A 16,411-nucleotide genomic window follows, 5' to 3' on the forward strand; every position below is an offset into this window, starting at 1 on the left:
TCCTCGTCCAGACTGGGATTGCCTTCAACCACCGTCACTATGCAGCCTTGTGAGAGCCACGCACTAACTTCAAAACGATACCATTGCAATCCTCCTCTGTATTCATTCAAAATCGCGAAAGACTTCTACGACTTACGGTGATGACATCGGCTCCCGACGCAGGGGAAGCTAACCCCGCAACCGATGCGCACGAGAACAGCTTCTCGCCCGCACCATCAGAGAACTGCGAGGATAAACTGAAGCAATCGTCCGCCAAAGCAGGAGGTACTGGACAGAAGAGGCTATAGATCTTTCCCGCGGCAAAGAGGCAAAAAAACCAAGCGGGAAGGGTGAGTGGCAACGTACCAAAGAGGGGCAAACCGACTACGCAGACGACCTCACCATCTCTCCCGGAGAGCTTCAAAAAGCACAACCGTGAAAATGCTCTCATTCCTCAACCTCCCGCCCGAGATCCGCCTAATTATCTACGCATACTCGCTAAACCCAAATGAATATGTCAGTGGCTATCGCAAAATAGAGCTCCTAGCGGCTGCGGAAATGGACCGTGCCCGCGGCCCTGTCTGTGCCTACCCACGACCATATATTGAGCGCAATACGCCTGCCATCCTCCTGTTAAATCGAAAAATTACGAAAGAAGCACTCGAGGTTCTATACAAGATTCCGCTGAATCTGTACAGTCCCCCGCCTACTTATTTCGTGATGCGGCGGATGGATATTACGGAGTTTATCGGCGAACCTTTGTTGCAGAGGATCCAGCATGGTGTTTTGAGGTTGGATGATGCTTCAAAGCATTTTATCTCGACGTTGTTGGATATTTGGGGGAAGGCCAATAGCTTACAATCGCTGCATGTGTACCGTTCAAAACATACTCCGTCTCCCCCTCGTCATTGGAAGGTTGTCGAAGATAGGGTACTTCTCCACTCAACTATTTTGAACATAAATTCGTTGTCTAATCGAGGTGACAGCTCCGAACATTTTCAGAAAGCTCTGTACCGATCACATGGCACCGAGTCGACGACCCGCTCAAGGCCGATTACTGCGAGACAACGGAGCCTCCGAGGCCATCACCCCTTGGAAAGCTTCTTGTATCATCGACACAGAGAGGAAATGGTGGAATCGACTCAGAAGATGGCTTTCACGAATAAAACATACCCGAAAAGCCCGATAATGACGCCATTGTTTGCCTTTTGTAGCGAATGACCTAGCGCCAAGTGGAAAAGTTATCTCACAATCGGTTGGCAAGATTAGACCGAATCTTTCTCATTGATGACCCGGCACCTGATTTCAAAAAACCAACCACGTTGCTACATTGCTTTGCCGCTCAACTGACGAACTTGGAAAAGCTATATTCGAAATGGCCAATCACTTCATCATGCAGTTGGACGGCAAATGGATACCATCGAAATATTAGGATATCTCATCAAAAGTGACACCGATCAACTCATTATGTACGGAGCACCCAGACAGTCCTTCTTGGATGTTGTTCTGTTTCATTGATCGCAGTAATGCACCTGGCTCGGCAAAGCGAATGCAGCCCGCTACTGATGGGCGTAAGAGCGCCTCAATCTCGTTGCTTTCAGAAGTGCAAAATGTTTGGTTTTATTGAGCAGGATGTCCAGAGAAAAATTCATGTAGCTACAAAAAGCTATAATCTACGCACCAACAACCTTTCTGGGCCTATGTCATAGAGTAACATCCAAATGGACCAAAAGACGCCAACTGAGTCCATTTGTAGATCAGGGGCTAAGCGAGCTCCCCAGGGACCGCGCATTAGCTCGAGGTGTCGGGACGGTGATCACACGACAAGGATAACTGGCCATAGAACCCTCATTTCCGAGGTAGCTGACCTACGAAGATCGTTACGTTCGCCGGTGGAAGATAGACTCCGTCTCCGAGTCTGCCGCTTCGAAGAAAGCTAGAAAGTGTTAGCACGGACGCACCCATGGATCCTATTCGCCGTTTTTCATGAAGATCGACCAGGGGCACGAGGCTCGGGATCGGATGAAAAGTCATTTTGGTATATTCCAGTTGGAAATAATCTGGGAACGGATGTAGAACCGCAGCCGGAAAAGGAACTAGTTTTGGCATTGAACTATGGACATCAATCTCCGCATATTTCAGATGTTCGACTTGTTGGCTAAACATTCTAATAGCGATAAATCTGAATCGATCAAACTCTGCATCGGGGTTTCCCTTCAAGCGAACCCCGACAACTTGAACCCCGCGCCGATCTCCCCGCTAGCAACGCTCGCGAAGAACGGAGGCTCCACTGGGGTCCAATTGCTCCGCTTGCTTTGAATTGACCCTTGCAGGGTTCCCTGCTTTGTGTGCGGGTGTCATGCAGCCACCCGAGAAGCATTTCGGATACGAACTATACCCTCGATCCTGAGCGAACTGGACCGAGTCGGGATTCGAACTGTTTGTATCACATTATGATAGAACTGACGTACGAGCGACTTGGAATTCTCCTCCGGTCCCTGTCATTGCACAGTCGTCAGGGCAGCACGCGAAATGAGACATGCAAACTCAACGCCCCAAACTATCATTGTGTAGAGATCCAAACCCAGAAATCGAGATTCACAGGCATTTCCAGTCAGGATCTACAGCAGGAAAAGAACAGAACTGGGGAGCCCCAAGTCGCTTGATGGGATCTATTTCAGTCCAGTCATCGTCCTAGCGATCTAATCTGCTGGGTAACAACGAGACACCAAAACAGGAAGTGCTGGTTGACAGGAGATCAGCAACTTGACGATGAAGAACCCACTCTGACTGAACCCCAAGGTAAGCGAGCGGGCAGTCAGGTACCCGTCCATTCTCATTAGCCAAGAACATACTTGTCAGTGCTGATCTGCAAGGGCAAGGGCAGCCATTCGGTCTCCGGACCCTGAGCAGAACACGCGAACACGTCGTATCGCATTTTCCCGCTTCTCTCGTTCATCTTCCCCGCGAGACCAAGACACTAGCTGCGCTAGTCTGTCTTTCCATTGGCTGAATAGGAACAATGCTCCAGATGGGACCGTTCGCTTTCGTTCCGGTCCAAGGATATAGAGATCCAGCGCGTGAAGTCCAACCACGGCCGTCCAACGCGGGTCGGAAAGGGGAACTTCTCCTTTTCAGGGATTGACATCAGAGAAGGAAAATGGAGGTTTGGGGTGCAAATCCTCACATGTGGAGTGCAAGTGTCCTCGGCCTGACCCCGCTGCTGGCTTGAGAGCGGATCTATGGAGAGTAATGTCCGGTTCATAAAAGGGGACCACCCAGAAGCACCAGTCTTGGATTTCCTTAGACGTCAGCTCCCGGCAAACATTCCCCGCCGCGTTCGTCCCCTGCGTGCGTGCAGATCGACAATCCAAAATGCGCTTCTCCGCTGCCTTCATCTCAACCCTCGTGCTGTCTGGCACTGCGTTGGCCGGCCCTAATGTCCAGCCCAGTGTCAGCTCCGAGGCAGGAACGGAGACCACTTCTGTTGTCCACGTCCAGGAAAATGTTGCCAATGCTGCGAATGCAGCTACGAGCTCATCAGAAACCCCGGCCATTCACCAAGCTGCTCCAACGACCGAAGTGAACAGCAAGAACGACGACGATGTTGCTTCCAACACTGCCACCGCTGCACCGTCAACACAAGAGAGCAAGGATGCTCCCCAGACAGTCCACGCGAACTCAGCCGAGTCGAATAAAGATCCCTTGAGCGTGGACAGCATTATCCCTTCTTCCACTGGCGCCAGCTCGCCGGCCGCGGAACCAACCGAGACACCCTCATCGCAAGTAGCCAGCAGTGCTGCGAATAGTGCCACTGGCAGTGTCACTGGCAACTCCAAGACGGCCACTGGCACCCAGTCTGCGACGCCCTTTGCTACCCCTGGTGGATATGCGAATAGTATCCACGCTGATGGTGATGACGATGGGAATCTGCTTTCGTTCGACGGCACCTTCCTCGACTCTTTCAAGGACTTCGTGAGCTTCTTGGAAGGCGTTAAGGGCCTTCTGGCTCCTACTCTGCTAGGGGACATCGAGTCATTCTTCCACCACGTTGCCTACCTCCTCGATGACAAGACCACGGACCAAACCAAGGCCTTGATCGATACTGCCTCCAGCCTCCTGACCAAGAGCCTGATCAATAAGCTTACTGGTCTGCTCGAAAACGCCAGCGAGCTCTTGACTGCGGACTTTATCCATGAAACCAAGAGTCTCATCGGCACTGTCGCCCCCGTGCTTACGCCCGAGCTGTTCAAGGAGATCAACAGCCTTCTTGAGAATGGCAACAACCTCTTGAGTCCCGATTTTGTTAAGGAAACTAAGGGCCTCATCAACACCGTGGCTCCTTATGTGACACCCGACCTGCTGAAGGAGGTGAATACCCTTCTCAAGAACGGCAATACCCTCCTGTCCCCCAGCTTTATCAAGGAGACTAAGGGACTCATCAACACTGTCGCACCTGCTGTTACTCCTGAACTCCTGAAGGAAGTCAACAGCCTGCTCCAGAATGGCAACAGCTTGCTCAGCCCCGACTTCGTCAAAGAAACCAAGGGCCTGATCAACACCGTTGCCCCAGCCGTTACCCCCGAGCTCCTAAAGGAAGTCAACAGTCTTCTTCAGAACGGCAACAGCCTGCTTACCGCCGGTTTTGTCAAGGAAACAAAGGGTCTTATCGACACCGTTGCTCCCGTGGTCACATCCGAGCTTCTCAAGGAAGTCAACAGCCTTCTTACCAATGCCAACGCACTCTTGACTCCGTCCTTCGTCAAGACCACTGGCGGACTGATCGACGGTATATCGCCCATGATCACTCCCGAGCTGCTGGACAACGTATCGTATCTGCTGGGCAATGGCACGAGTCTCTTGAGCCCTGGTTTCGTCAACGATACCCGGACTTTGGTCACTGGTGTTGCGCCGGTCATTACCCCCGATCTGCTGGCTAAGGTTGGAAACCTGCTTGGTAACGCGAATGATCTACTTTCGCCCAAGTTTGTGAATGAGACGGAGACTTTGATCGAGGATGCTTCTGAGGTGAGTTCTCTTCTGGATGGAATATTGGTTGATCAATGCTGACTGATATTTTTAGCTGCTGCCGCTCGCCATGAAGTTGATTGATTCTTTGTAAGGGAGGTGACGGTGTATTGCATATTGTTTGTTTTGGTTTCTTTTCTTTTCTTCCAAATAGCTTGACACGAATAATCACGGTCACTCATGGTTAATGCCTGAGTACGGCAAAATGTTAATACGACTTAATTGGATGATCTTTTCGGTCATCTGGCCTCTCATAACCAGGTTCGGAACAAATCGAGTTGAATCAAGGTGTATATCGAGCCCAGACTGGCACTGATCGTAGGAAGATGGAATGAGTTCGAATGTGGTATTCATATTTTAAAAAAGAGTTGGTATATGGATGCACAAAGTCTCTGATTTGCTAAGCATGACTGAATACTCTCATGTAGAGGATATCTTTTCCTGAACAGCTCCTGATCGTTCGGGGAAGAGACTGAGCCCATTGGTCAAATCGTAGGTGGTGCTCGCGGAAGTTGATTGCCTTAGCATCGTCGGAAGAGCTGATAAATCCCAGCCAAAATTCGGAAGTGGCAATGTGCTCCTGATCGCGATTTATATCAATCATATGAAAGGCCGTTGATAAGGGGTTTTCAAGGATAGGGCTGCCCGATCAAGCTGGCTCTCTATGTGATCGCATGGAAGCTAACGAGAACTCTTTGGGTCGTGGCCTATCGCGTTGTACTTGCCCGTTGCCGCCACCGTCGTCGTCGTTGCCGCGGTCATTGCTGTGCATATCAAGTCCTTTTTCTCTCGGAGCGGGCATGCTGATGTGCCTCCTCGATGGCACGGGCCACTTGGTGGCCAATGGGAGTAGAAGGCAGACGAACGCTTCCATTCTGTTCGGAATAAGGCATGGGTTCCATGACCATGTTGGTTGATGTTTCTAATTTTTAGAAAGCGCTCTCACGGACCTGGTCGTTCACATCTCTCAAGAAGGGATATCCGAGGCCTTCACTTCTTGGTATTTCGAGAGAACTTTCATCTCCGTATCGCGTTCCTTGATCTTCTTGTCGATAGCCTTTTGGACCTGCTCTCGCTTCTTGCTGACCTCCTCAATCTTTCGCTTCGCCTCCTTAGCCGCCAACTCCTGCGCCCTCAAAGCACTCTCCTTGTCCGGGAATTGTTGCTGCAATTGCTCGAGTTGCGCGCGAACATCCTGCTCTTCTAGCGGCTGGCAGGTGACCGGGTGGTACTGGTAAATCGGGAGTGGTCCCTCCGGTAGTTTGAGCTCCGGCAGATCAGGGTGAATTGGAGTGGTCCGGATTGGGGAATCGAGAGGGACTGCCGGGCTCTCAGAGGGAGGTGAGAGTAAAGATGCCTCGGTTTTGACCATAATCGCGAATCGGCGAGATATATGATGTGAAGGTTGTAATCCACGCGGACGACTCGTGATGGTTGCGAATGGGTTGTGCGACGAGTCAACTCCGGTAAGGAGCCCGACTTAGGAGACGTAGGAGGTGGTTTGACAGAGAAGAGACAGGCTGGGCCGAGCCGTTCTCCGCGCGAGGTGCGTAAATGGGCCGTCTCGGCCACCGTAGAAACTCCGGAGATTCTGCCGCGCATGCCGTTGACCGCCCAATCATCGTCATGCGCGGAGAGACGGGGACAACGACATCGCGCAACAACATTCATGGCCACGTCGAAATCGCGTCTCAAAATTGACATCAGTCCTTTGGGAAGGTCCAGGTCGGACCAGTTGCTGTGCACTTAACGTCCGGTACGCGGGCGAAGAGATCCCGACGGGAACATCTTGTCTCAAATTAAGGGCCACTTCGTCGCATATCAATTCGAGCTACTATGCAGGCATTCGGTAAGTCGCGCCTGTCTCGCCTTATCGCATTTCCACATGCATACGAAGAATATTCGACGCGAAAATTATTGCTAATATACTACACCTCTAGTTCCAAAGAATCGAAGGGTAAGCTTCGCCTTGCTAGAGATCAAACCAGAAACTAACCGTACTATGCACATGAAGCCCAGGTTTGAGCTTGTTTTAAGGGTATGGTTCGACCTATTCCAATCACTGAACCAAATGGCTGACTGAGGTGCTAGATAAATGACATAAACAATGTTCCCCTAGGGAATGGTGTTGCCTGGGTACGATGGCGTCTACCGTCAGCAGTCGCCGCAGAGCATCAGGGACATACGGAAAAGGCAACCCTCAGTGACCACCGCGCATACTGGAACTACGAAAAATCCCTGACGGTGAGACTCACAATTGACAGGACGTCAATACTCCAGGACTGCGATATCAACTTTGAAATCATCCAAGAGTTCCACAACTCATCTGAAAAGAACGTGCTTGGAAAAATCAAGCTTAACCTTGCCGAATATGTGGACAAAGTCGAAGAAGATGAAGGTGTCGTCAGGCGGTATCTTATGTTCGACAGTAAAGTCAACAGTACTGTCAAGATCGGGATCGCAATGCGCCAGATTGAGGGAGATCGTGTTTTTACCACGTATGCTTCATTACCGTGCCACCGTTTCGGAAAGTCCCAAGACTAACACAAAGATAGGCCACATCTAAAATCTGCCACGGTATTCGGAGGAATCGCAGGTGTTGTGCACTCCTCTGAGCCGGTGGACTCGGACGAGCTGGGCCAAATGCCTTCGATCAACACCAAAAGCAGAGAAACTGCTGACATGCAAGACCTGTATCGACGAACACTAGCAGCCTCATGGACCTCTCGATCATGCGATCTTCCTGCCGATAAGATGATTGAGGAACTATTCTCTGGTGGAGGATCCTGGAATATCGAAGCCCACAACTTTGCAGATGGAGACTATATCGGACATGATAGTCGAGATGCCTTTTTGGACCCAGAGGCGGGTGCCAGAAAATCTCGCTCGGGCAAAAGGCTATCACCTAGCTTGTCTCCGGGATTCGAGAGGCGTCCGAAGAGCTCTTCGAGTAATCATTCCAGAGGTAGCGCAAAGACGCCAGAGCCCTTTTCTACTCTCGGACATCCTCAAAAGAGCGGCAGCATCGAACAACAGCTATATGACGGGGCAAAGGGTCGCGGTTGGAAGAGTCGGCATGCTGAGCATGAACTTTCCGAATTCGACGTCAGAGAAGATCTGCGAAGTTGGGAAGTAGGATCCAATAATTGACTTGCCATTTGAGCAAGTTCTTAAGCACTACGAAACACAAGCTACCTTCACACGTTGAGCTTAACTCCATAGTATTATGGTACAGCAAAGAATTAAAAAATTCTCCTGGCTAGATATTAGAAGTTGCAATGTGTGTTCGTAAGCGAAGTATAGTTTTTTTTTGGAATGGACTATGTATAAACAGAATATGATATACAGGCTAAATCGAATTTGTCGGGGACCATCCATGGATGGATTGAATTGATGCGTAATCGATATATTTTCATCACGACGAATGTTTTCAAGTATTTGCGAACCCTACCGTAGTTATATTGGTGCTAGTTGGTGCCAACTATGAGCCGATCAACTACATTCGCGAGCGGGGATGGAATCGGGACCGCGGAAGAACTGGGGCGGAGGGAGCGGGGTATCACATGACGCTGCTCTTGACGTGTGACTGCTTCTCCAAACATCCGCTCAAACCACACGACAAGACACTGGGTTCCGAAGAGGTGCGAACTCGAACTCGGTCGGACAACTGTCGATTTACTCTCAGTCAACCTGAGCAAGCGCCCAGCGCCAGCCCTCCCAACATACCCGATCCTTCTCCCTCCTTCAGCATGAAGATCTGAAGATCATGCGTGCGCAGTGATCACGGTTTACGGCATGGAGAGAACACGGATTGCCAAGGTGAGTAGCCTCTGTGATATGATCAATGGCTTTGTTTGTGTATTCATGGTCGTCTCCTCCTCTCAGGTTGACAATGTGACCTTGACTCGCCGTGGTGAGCAAGTCGATGGCACCCTCCACCTCACCCCTCACCATCTCATCTTCTCCCACTTGCCTCCGATATCGAGCGAAGACCAAGCCAAAGGCGTAACCATCAGGCCGAAAGAGCTTTGGATTACGTACCCGATCATCTCGTTTTGCACGCTGCGACCGGCACCCGCAGCGTCCCGCCAACCCTCCTCCATCCGCCTTCGCTGCCGAGACTTTACATTTGTCTGCTTCTATTTCTCCAACGAGCACAAGGCTCGTGAGGTGTATGAAAGCATCAAGCAATGGACTTGCAGATCCGGTCGGATCGATAAACTCTACGCTTTTTCCTACCAGCCACCCCCGCCGGAGAAGGAATTCAATGGGTGGGACTTGTATGATCCGCGCACGGAATGGGCGCGCCAAGGACTCTCGAAGGAAAACTCTGGATGGCGCATTTCTGAAATCAACACTAACTATGAGGTTTGTTGTTCTATCCTATTGACCGTCTGATCCTTCAAATGCTAATCGCACCTCCAGTTCTCTCCGACCTATCCCGCTCTGATTCCCGTGCCTTCCAGCATCTCCGACAACACAATAAACTATGCAGGGCGATATCGCTCTAGGGCTCGAATTCCAGCCCTAAGTTACCTCCACCCTGTGAACAACTGCACCATCACTCGAAGTTCGCAGCCACTAGTTGGCGTTCGCCAGAACCGCAGTATCCAGGATGAAAAGTTGTTAGCCGCCATCTTTTCAACCTCTCGTTCTGAGCGGCCATTGGCTAGCTTTTCTCAACCTCAACTGGAGAAAGAGGCCTCAGGCTCAAGCAATGATAGTGCGGAGTCCAGCCAGACTGATCCGGACATGTCAAATGCAGAGGAAATTGAGGATGACTTGCTAGCTACCGCCCAAGGCATCCCTGAAGAGCAACAAGCGATTTACGGGGCTCAGCAGCAGAACTTGATTGTTGATGCGCGCCCGACCGTCAATGCCTTCGCCATGCAAGCTGTCGGCTTAGGATCGGAGAACATGGACAATTACAAGTTCGCTACCAAGGCCTACCTGGGTATTGACAACATTCATGTGATGCGTGATTCGTTAAACAAAGTAATTGATGCCTTGAAAGAGACGGATGTGACTCCACTTGGGCCGAACCGCGATCTGCTCGCGCGGAGTGGATGGCTGAAACATATTGCTGGTATTCTGGACGGTGCAGGGCTGATTGCCCGACAGGTTGGCCTGACACATTCTCATGTTCTGATTCATTGCTCTGATGGTTGGGATCGAACCAGTCAGCTGAGCGCTTTGAGTCAAATCTGCTTGGATCCGTATTTCCGGACCATGGAAGGTTTCATGGTCCTAGTGGAGAAAGATTGGCTTTCTTTTGGCCATATGTTCCGGCATCGGTCTGGTCATTTGAACAGCGAGAAGTGGTTCCAAATCGAGAATGAGCGCATTGGCGGAGATGCTAATCGCGGGTTCGGCGAAAGTGGTGGTGCAGGAAAGGCGATCGAGAATGCCTTCCTCAGCGCCAAGGGTTTCTTTGGTCGAGATAACAACAGTCGAGACTCTTTGCCGGACTCTGATGGAGAGCTTCAAAGCTATGATTCCGACAATCCGGCCTCCCGAAAGCCTAGTTCATCGCCTCGATCTGCCGTCCCCGAAAAAGAAATCACGAAGGTGAAAGAGACGAGTCCCGTGTTCCATCAGTTCCTGGATGCCACATACCAGCTACTCCATCAGTACCCCACACGCTTTGAGTTTAATGAGCGATTCCTGCGCCGACTTCTTTACCACCTTTATGCCTGCCAATTCGGAACGTTCCTGTTCAACAATGAAAAGGAACGTGTGGACACCAATGCTCGTGAGAGAACCAGAAGTGTCTGGGATTATTTCCTTGCTCGACGTGAGCAATTCACAAATCCGCAATACGACCCTGAGGTGAATGACCACCAACGTGGGAAGGAGCGATTGATCTTTCCCCGCGCCAACGAGACTCGCTGGTGGAGTGAATCTTTCGGTCGAGCAGATTCAGAGATGAACGGGCCTCGCCCGTCAGACTCATCTCCGCCTTCTGGCAGGGAGAGTCCTAGCGTGAACCGTACGCCTGTCTTGACTGGCATTGAGACTGCGCAGCAGTCTGCTGGAACGGGAGGCGCCAGTACGAGTGCGGCAGTATCTGGATTGGCCGCTGTCACCTCTGGTATATCAAATCTTGCAGTGTTAAAGAACCCGCAAGCTGGGGGAGAAGAGAATAAACCCAAGCAGATGGAAGTTGAGATGCAGTAAAATAGGGATGTTCAAGAGATTAAGAGATTCCGGGATGACGTGTCATGCTTTTAAATGTTGATTTGGTACATCAACATTCCCCACTATGAAGCGTTCTGAAGATAAACAAGCACAATACAGCGGCGGTCATCAGCATCAGCAGCCAGTTTGGGAGTCTAGCCAACGTATGTCTGTTCAATATACACATAAACACCAGTACATAGGCTGCATTAGGGTGAAAATGGATGTACCTCGTCTCCAGTTTACGAATAGAAACAGTCATTCGTGCTGTACGAGCATCCTTCCCACCCATTGCCAAGCCTCCGCAGGTGCTCTATGAAATACATGCATTGAATGCAATCTAATTATACTTGGTTCAGCCTTTCTCTGAATTTGAAACTCATTTTTCACAAGTAAACCATCGCAGTCAGGTATAGTTGGACTAAGGTTCGGGTACGTGTACGCCCACTATGCAAAATCGATGCGAAGACCATTACAAGCGAAGCCAATCGAATATACTGGAGTTCTTAGCAACGAAAAAACCTGACTCACCAACTGTTAACCCAGACAGAGCCTGATTCGACGGAGACAATTATAATACTGGAGACCCCAATGGGGGATGTCGTCGACACCTAAGGGGTCGGGTGTCAACACTAGTCCCAACGAGGCAACGCTCCCGTTGCGTGCAAGCGAGGGTTGAGCCCTAGCCCAAACGGGCAGCGGAAGCCCTACGCCCAAAAAATCCCCACTAACAGAAACGAACGACCAACTCTCGACCACGACCTCGCCCTCCCTCCGTCGACACCCCCAATTCCAACAACAAGGAACGCAAAAATGGCCGCTGTCCAGGGTGCTATCTCCAAGCGTCGGAAGTTCGTCGCCGACGGTGTCTTCTACGCCGAGCTGAACGAGTTCTTCCAGCGCGAGCTGGCTGAGGAGGGCTACTCGGGTGTCGAAGTCCGTGTCACTCCCACCGTCACCGACATCAGTACGTTTATCGCCCCTCGAAATATTTCTCGTTGCTGGATGGAATTGCCTTGAAAGAGTCGGAAACTTGAGTCGAACCGCTGGAATAAAATTTTGAATATTGAAAATGGGACCTTCGCAATGGGAATACCGTCAAAGATTGTTATAGGACATCGATGCTAATGGAGACTTTCTTCTTCTAGTCATCCGCGCCACCCACACCCAGGAGGTTCTTGGTGAGCAGGGTCGTCGCATCCGCGAGCTCACCTCCCTCATCCAGAAGCGTTTCAAGTTCCCCGAGAACTCCGTCTCCCTCTATGCCGCTAAGGTCCAGAACCGCGGTCTGTCTGCCGTCGCTCAGTGCGAGTCCCTCCGCTACAAGCTCCTGAACGGTCTGGCCGTCCGCCGTGCCTGCTACGGTGTCCTCCGTTTCATCATGGAGTCCGGCGCCAAGGGTTGCGAGGTTGTTGTGTCCGGCAAGCTCCGTGCTGCCCGTGCTAAGTCCATGAAGTTCACTGTACGTCTACACCGATTGTGGAGGAAAGCGCGCAGGAAGTTTTGGTTAATTGGATATTTTGCTCTGGTTATCGCATGCGTCTCGGGTCGTCCTCAAACCAGTATCCAACTTCTGCGCGCCTTGACCACATCAAAATATTTCGAACATACAACTAACAATCAATTCAGGACGGTTTCATGATCCACTCCGGTCAGCCCGCCAAGGAGTTCATCGACTCCGCCACCCGCCACGTTCTCCTCCGCCAGGGTGTCCTTGGTATCAAGGTTAAGATCATGCGCGGCTCCGACCCCGAGGGCAAGGCCGGCCCCCAGAAGACCCTCCCCGACTCGGTCACCATCATCGAGCCCAAGGAGGAACAGCCCGTTCTCCAGCCCATGAGCCAGGACTACGGTGCCAAGGCTATTGCCGCTCAGCAGGCTGCCGAGCAGCAGCGTCTGGCCGAGCAGCAGGCCGCCGAGGCCGAGGGTGGTGCCGAGGGTTACGCTCAGGAGTAAACATGTTTCTCTTCCGCCTTCTCCTTTTCCTTCCTGTTCTAACCTGAGCCTATACTCTACCTCACGCAATCAAAATTACATGAACACTTCAAACAAAGACTTTCTTTCTCGCTTCTGCTGCATTCCCTGGTGTCTGGGTGGAATGCGTCTCCGGCATGATGTATGAAGATCTACGTGGAGCGATCAAAAATAATGATTCAAAGAGAGCAACTTTTTCGTTGTCAAATCTTTATCTCGACTGTAATTTTCCATTTGTAATGTCTATTTTCTAGTATAAAAACTGAGATCAACCTGCGTGTGGTCTCCCATGACGTAACAGGCTGATTTATTGAGTTCTACGCTTTGTTGCTACTACCCTCATGAGGCTAGTGGGCACTGCACGCTGCACACTGCACCTGCCCCAGGGTGGGTTTCTACACTTTGAGCACAGCATTGAATCACAGTGGTACGACACTCAGCAAGAGCCATATGTAATTTGCTTGCACTCAACTGTCATACAGGGCATCCTGACTTCTGATTCCCTGTCATGGGTCAGGTCGTTAATTTGAAGACAGTCAAAAAGAGACTGTACATAGACGTTGAATTTTATAGCTTTTGTCATCTCCGCAGCTCTATTCGAAACATACTCGACATCTCGCAAAGAGCCTCTCCATCATGTCATCATCTATCTGCGTCACGAAAAAGAAGTAAAGAAAATTTGCAACCATAGAGATAGTCAATCTAAATGATTGAGCTTACAGGAAGGGCTCGATGTTGATCTCGAGAGTGCTGACGGGGTTCTTCAGCTCGTACTTCTCCAGCACGGTGGGGTGCAGGATACCGAAGGCACCAACAACGTGCTCCTTGTCGCCCATGCGAACGTGAATGGAAGCAGCGTGGCCAGGCAGGTAAGTTGGGTCTGCGAAACAATTTATTAGTGCTCAGTTCAATATTTTTTGAGAAGCGAGTAAACGTACCATCCAGCTCCTTAATGAAGTACTGCGAATCATTCATGGCGGGGTTGTTGAGGCACTCCTCGCCAGTAATGAAAGCGCTCTTAAGCATGGCCATAACGCGATCCATCAGACCGTGAACAACCTCGAAACCACTGTTGCGGCCGTACCAGGCGGCAGCAAAGTGTCGCTCGTTGCGACTCTTACGTTCCAGAGACAGATCCTTGAAAGCGACATCGCTGACCTCGAAAATCTTCATGGGCATACTGTGCTTCTTGTTCTCACGGATGGTCTTCAGCAGACCGGGCAGAAGGCTTGTGCGGACGACCTGAAACTCGGTGGTCTTGGGGTTGGCGAGCTTGACGGCGGTGTTACCGTCATCCTTGCGGTTTAACCAGCCGAAGTTCTCGTCGTGAGAGCATAGAATCAGCGGCAGAACCTCGGACCAGCCAGCCATGGCGGCCTCAATGCGGATGATATCGGACAGCTTGTTGATGGCGAGAGGCTGGGCGATGGTTCCGGACTTGCTGGGAAAAGAACGCGGGAGCTTGTTGAAACCATAGGCAATGGCAACATCCTCCATGATGTCGCACTGGTGGAGGACATCGGCACGAGTAGGAGGGATCTCGACATCAATGAGGTCGGGGTTAGTGGTTGAAGGCTTGGCGCGGAAAGACATCTTCTTCAGCAGGTTGCTGATCTCAGCGGGGGTGAGGTTCAAGCCGCAGCATTGGTTGATGTAAGACACTTCCGCTTGTGAAACACGAGGGGCGATGTCAGGAGTGATGCGAGTCTCCCCGTTGTGCTCCGAGACGATCTTGACGGGCTCGATACTAGATGTGGAACATGTTAGCGTCCGATCTCAGAATTTTTATACCCGTTGACACCTACGTGAAGGGTTCCGAAGTATATTGGGAGAACATTGTGACCATCATGCGGTTCACTATCTCAAGCTTTGTCCGGTCAAGGGCAGTAATCTCAATGAAGATGTTGGTGGTGTTCATGGAGATCTTGGAGTGATCGCCGTTGATAATCGGAGGCAGAGAGCAGATAGTCTTGTTGGAGTCGTAGATGACCGGGTACACGGAGGAGTCGCGGATAATGTGCAGGTACTTGCCCAATTGCTGGTGCTTCTCGTAGTAAGTCATCAATTGTTCACCGTCCAGCTCCTGAGTCTGGTTCAGCGGAACAAACTTGATGTCCTTGGGGGAAGGGCATCGTAGGTGAAGGGTCCCTTGATAGTGTCGAGGTCATGGGTACCGATGGAAACGAGGGTTCTTTGACGGGCCAGGTTCTGGTGAAGCTTGTCTTGAAGGGCAATGAAGGATTCATAGCGAGCCTGGTCGAACTTGACTCCGCGCAGGATAGCACCGGACACGTAGGGACGGATCTTTGTGGTCTGCTGAGAATTTTAGTGCATGTTTCCCTGGTGCGATACATTCGGGAGTGCACCCACGTCTTCCTTGACAATAATCTCTTGCAGCTGAGCTGGCTGAGACAATGTATACTCGGGCAATGGTTTCCGGCCGAGGAAAATGTTGAGCATCAGCTGGATACCCTCGATACACAGCAAGTCATATCTATGAAGTGTCTTAGCCCGCGGTTTCTTCCATCATCTCGCATGTTTGTTCGGCATACCGGTTGGCGGGGATCTCGATCTTGAGCTGCGGGGGCTCTTGCACGCCGTCAACGATGGGACGGTCCTGGTCTGTGGTCTGCGAAGATTCAGCGGTTGCCTTTCATGGTATCGGCGGTGTCGAAGGGGGGGGGTACATCTTCGTCAAGTTCAATGCCTATTTCGCTTGGTCAGTCTATGCCCCGCAGAGTCTCGCAGAAGAGTCAACGTACCAAATTCGAAGCAGAGCTCGTCGAATTCCTCAGTAGTATATCTGTAGTTGCGCGCAATACTTGTCAGATCCACTACATCCCTAGGGATTCCCAGAAAATCTACTTACTCCCGACCCAGCTCCTTGAAGAGAGCGGCCTTGTCGACCGAGATAGTGGGCATGGCGGGGGGCTCAATGCGATGAAATCTGGTGGGCGGCGCAAAAGAGTATGGTCAGCGAGTGGAACAGTATTTATGGCAAGCCGAAATATCCAAAATCGACTGCAATCTGGAGGGTCTCATACCAAATCCACAAGAATGACGGGGTGCCACGGCGAAGACAGCGATGACTCCGACGGACTCGAAATTATTGTCGGGTCAGCCACACTTGGACCACCGCCACATTTCCCCCCTCTTTTGTGACGACGTCACGGTACTGTCACAGCCGCCCCTGTCTCTTTGCAAACACCCAGGATCGCCGCCAACCAATGTGGTATGTAATTTACACCAGCCG

General features: G+C 51.1%; 7 protein-coding genes across 7 annotated transcripts; 5 read left to right on the plus strand and 2 right to left on the minus strand.

The window, feature by feature from the left end:
- Positions 1 to 420: 420 nt before the first annotated feature.
- On the plus strand, positions 421 to 1,145 carry N7532_010572 (uncharacterized protein; the record flags this gene model as incomplete). Its single annotated transcript, XM_056623063.1, has 2 exons — positions 421 to 909; positions 966 to 1,145. 2 exons carry the CDS (start codon positions 421 to 423, stop codon positions 1,143 to 1,145), a joined length of 669 nt encoding a protein of 222 aa, XP_056470479.1.
- A 2,209-nt stretch (positions 1,146 to 3,354) lies between these two features.
- Positions 3,355 to 5,101, plus strand: N7532_010573 (uncharacterized protein; the record flags this gene model as incomplete). Its single annotated transcript, XM_056623064.1, has 2 exons — positions 3,355 to 5,007; positions 5,063 to 5,101. 2 exons carry the CDS (start codon positions 3,355 to 3,357, stop codon positions 5,099 to 5,101), a joined length of 1,692 nt encoding a protein of 563 aa, XP_056470480.1.
- An 873-nt stretch (positions 5,102 to 5,974) lies between these two features.
- N7532_010574 (uncharacterized protein) lies at positions 5,975 to 6,379 on the minus strand (the record flags this gene model as incomplete). Its single annotated transcript, XM_056623065.1, has 1 exon — positions 5,975 to 6,379. The coding sequence occupies one exon, from the start codon at positions 6,377 to 6,379 to the stop codon at positions 5,975 to 5,977; it is 405 nt and encodes a 134-aa protein (XP_056470481.1).
- A 464-nt stretch (positions 6,380 to 6,843) lies between these two features.
- On the plus strand, positions 6,844 to 8,157 carry N7532_010575 (N-terminal C2 domain-containing protein; the record flags this gene model as incomplete). The annotated part of the gene is made up of 4 exons (XM_056623066.1): positions 6,844 to 6,856; positions 7,127 to 7,251; positions 7,288 to 7,505; positions 7,563 to 8,157. The coding sequence occupies 4 exons, from the start codon at positions 6,844 to 6,846 to the stop codon at positions 8,155 to 8,157; spliced, it is 951 nt and encodes a 316-aa protein (XP_056470482.1).
- A 687-nt stretch (positions 8,158 to 8,844) lies between these two features.
- Positions 8,845 to 11,184, plus strand: N7532_010576 (phosphatidylinositol-3-phosphatase YMR1; the record flags this gene model as incomplete). The annotated part of the gene is made up of 2 exons (XM_056623067.1): positions 8,845 to 9,375; positions 9,433 to 11,184. 2 exons carry the CDS (start codon positions 8,845 to 8,847, stop codon positions 11,182 to 11,184), a joined length of 2,283 nt encoding a protein of 760 aa, XP_056470483.1.
- Positions 11,185 to 11,997: 813 nt separating this feature from the next.
- Positions 11,998 to 13,140, plus strand: N7532_010577 (40S ribosomal protein uS3; the record flags this gene model as incomplete). The annotated part of the gene is made up of 3 exons (XM_056623068.1): positions 11,998 to 12,151; positions 12,333 to 12,646; positions 12,814 to 13,140. The coding sequence occupies 3 exons, from the start codon at positions 11,998 to 12,000 to the stop codon at positions 13,138 to 13,140; spliced, it is 795 nt and encodes a 264-aa protein (XP_056470484.1).
- Positions 13,141 to 13,874: 734 nt separating this feature from the next.
- Positions 13,875 to 16,080, minus strand: N7532_010578 (phenylalanine--tRNA ligase subunit beta; the record flags this gene model as incomplete). Its single annotated transcript, XM_056623069.1, has 8 exons — positions 13,875 to 14,038; positions 14,097 to 14,905; positions 14,964 to 15,306; positions 15,333 to 15,471; positions 15,529 to 15,652; positions 15,711 to 15,780; positions 15,921 to 16,000; positions 16,028 to 16,080. The coding sequence occupies 8 exons, from the start codon at positions 16,078 to 16,080 to the stop codon at positions 13,875 to 13,877; spliced, it is 1,782 nt and encodes a 593-aa protein (XP_056470485.1).
- Positions 16,081 to 16,411: the final 331 nt, after the last annotated feature.

The sequence above is a fragment of the Penicillium argentinense genome (genome assembly GCF_028826775.1).
Source record: "Penicillium argentinense strain IBT 30761 chromosome Unknown utg000010l_segment0_segment0, whole genome shotgun sequence".
NCBI lineage: Eukaryota > Fungi > Ascomycota > Eurotiomycetes > Eurotiales > Aspergillaceae > Penicillium > Penicillium argentinense.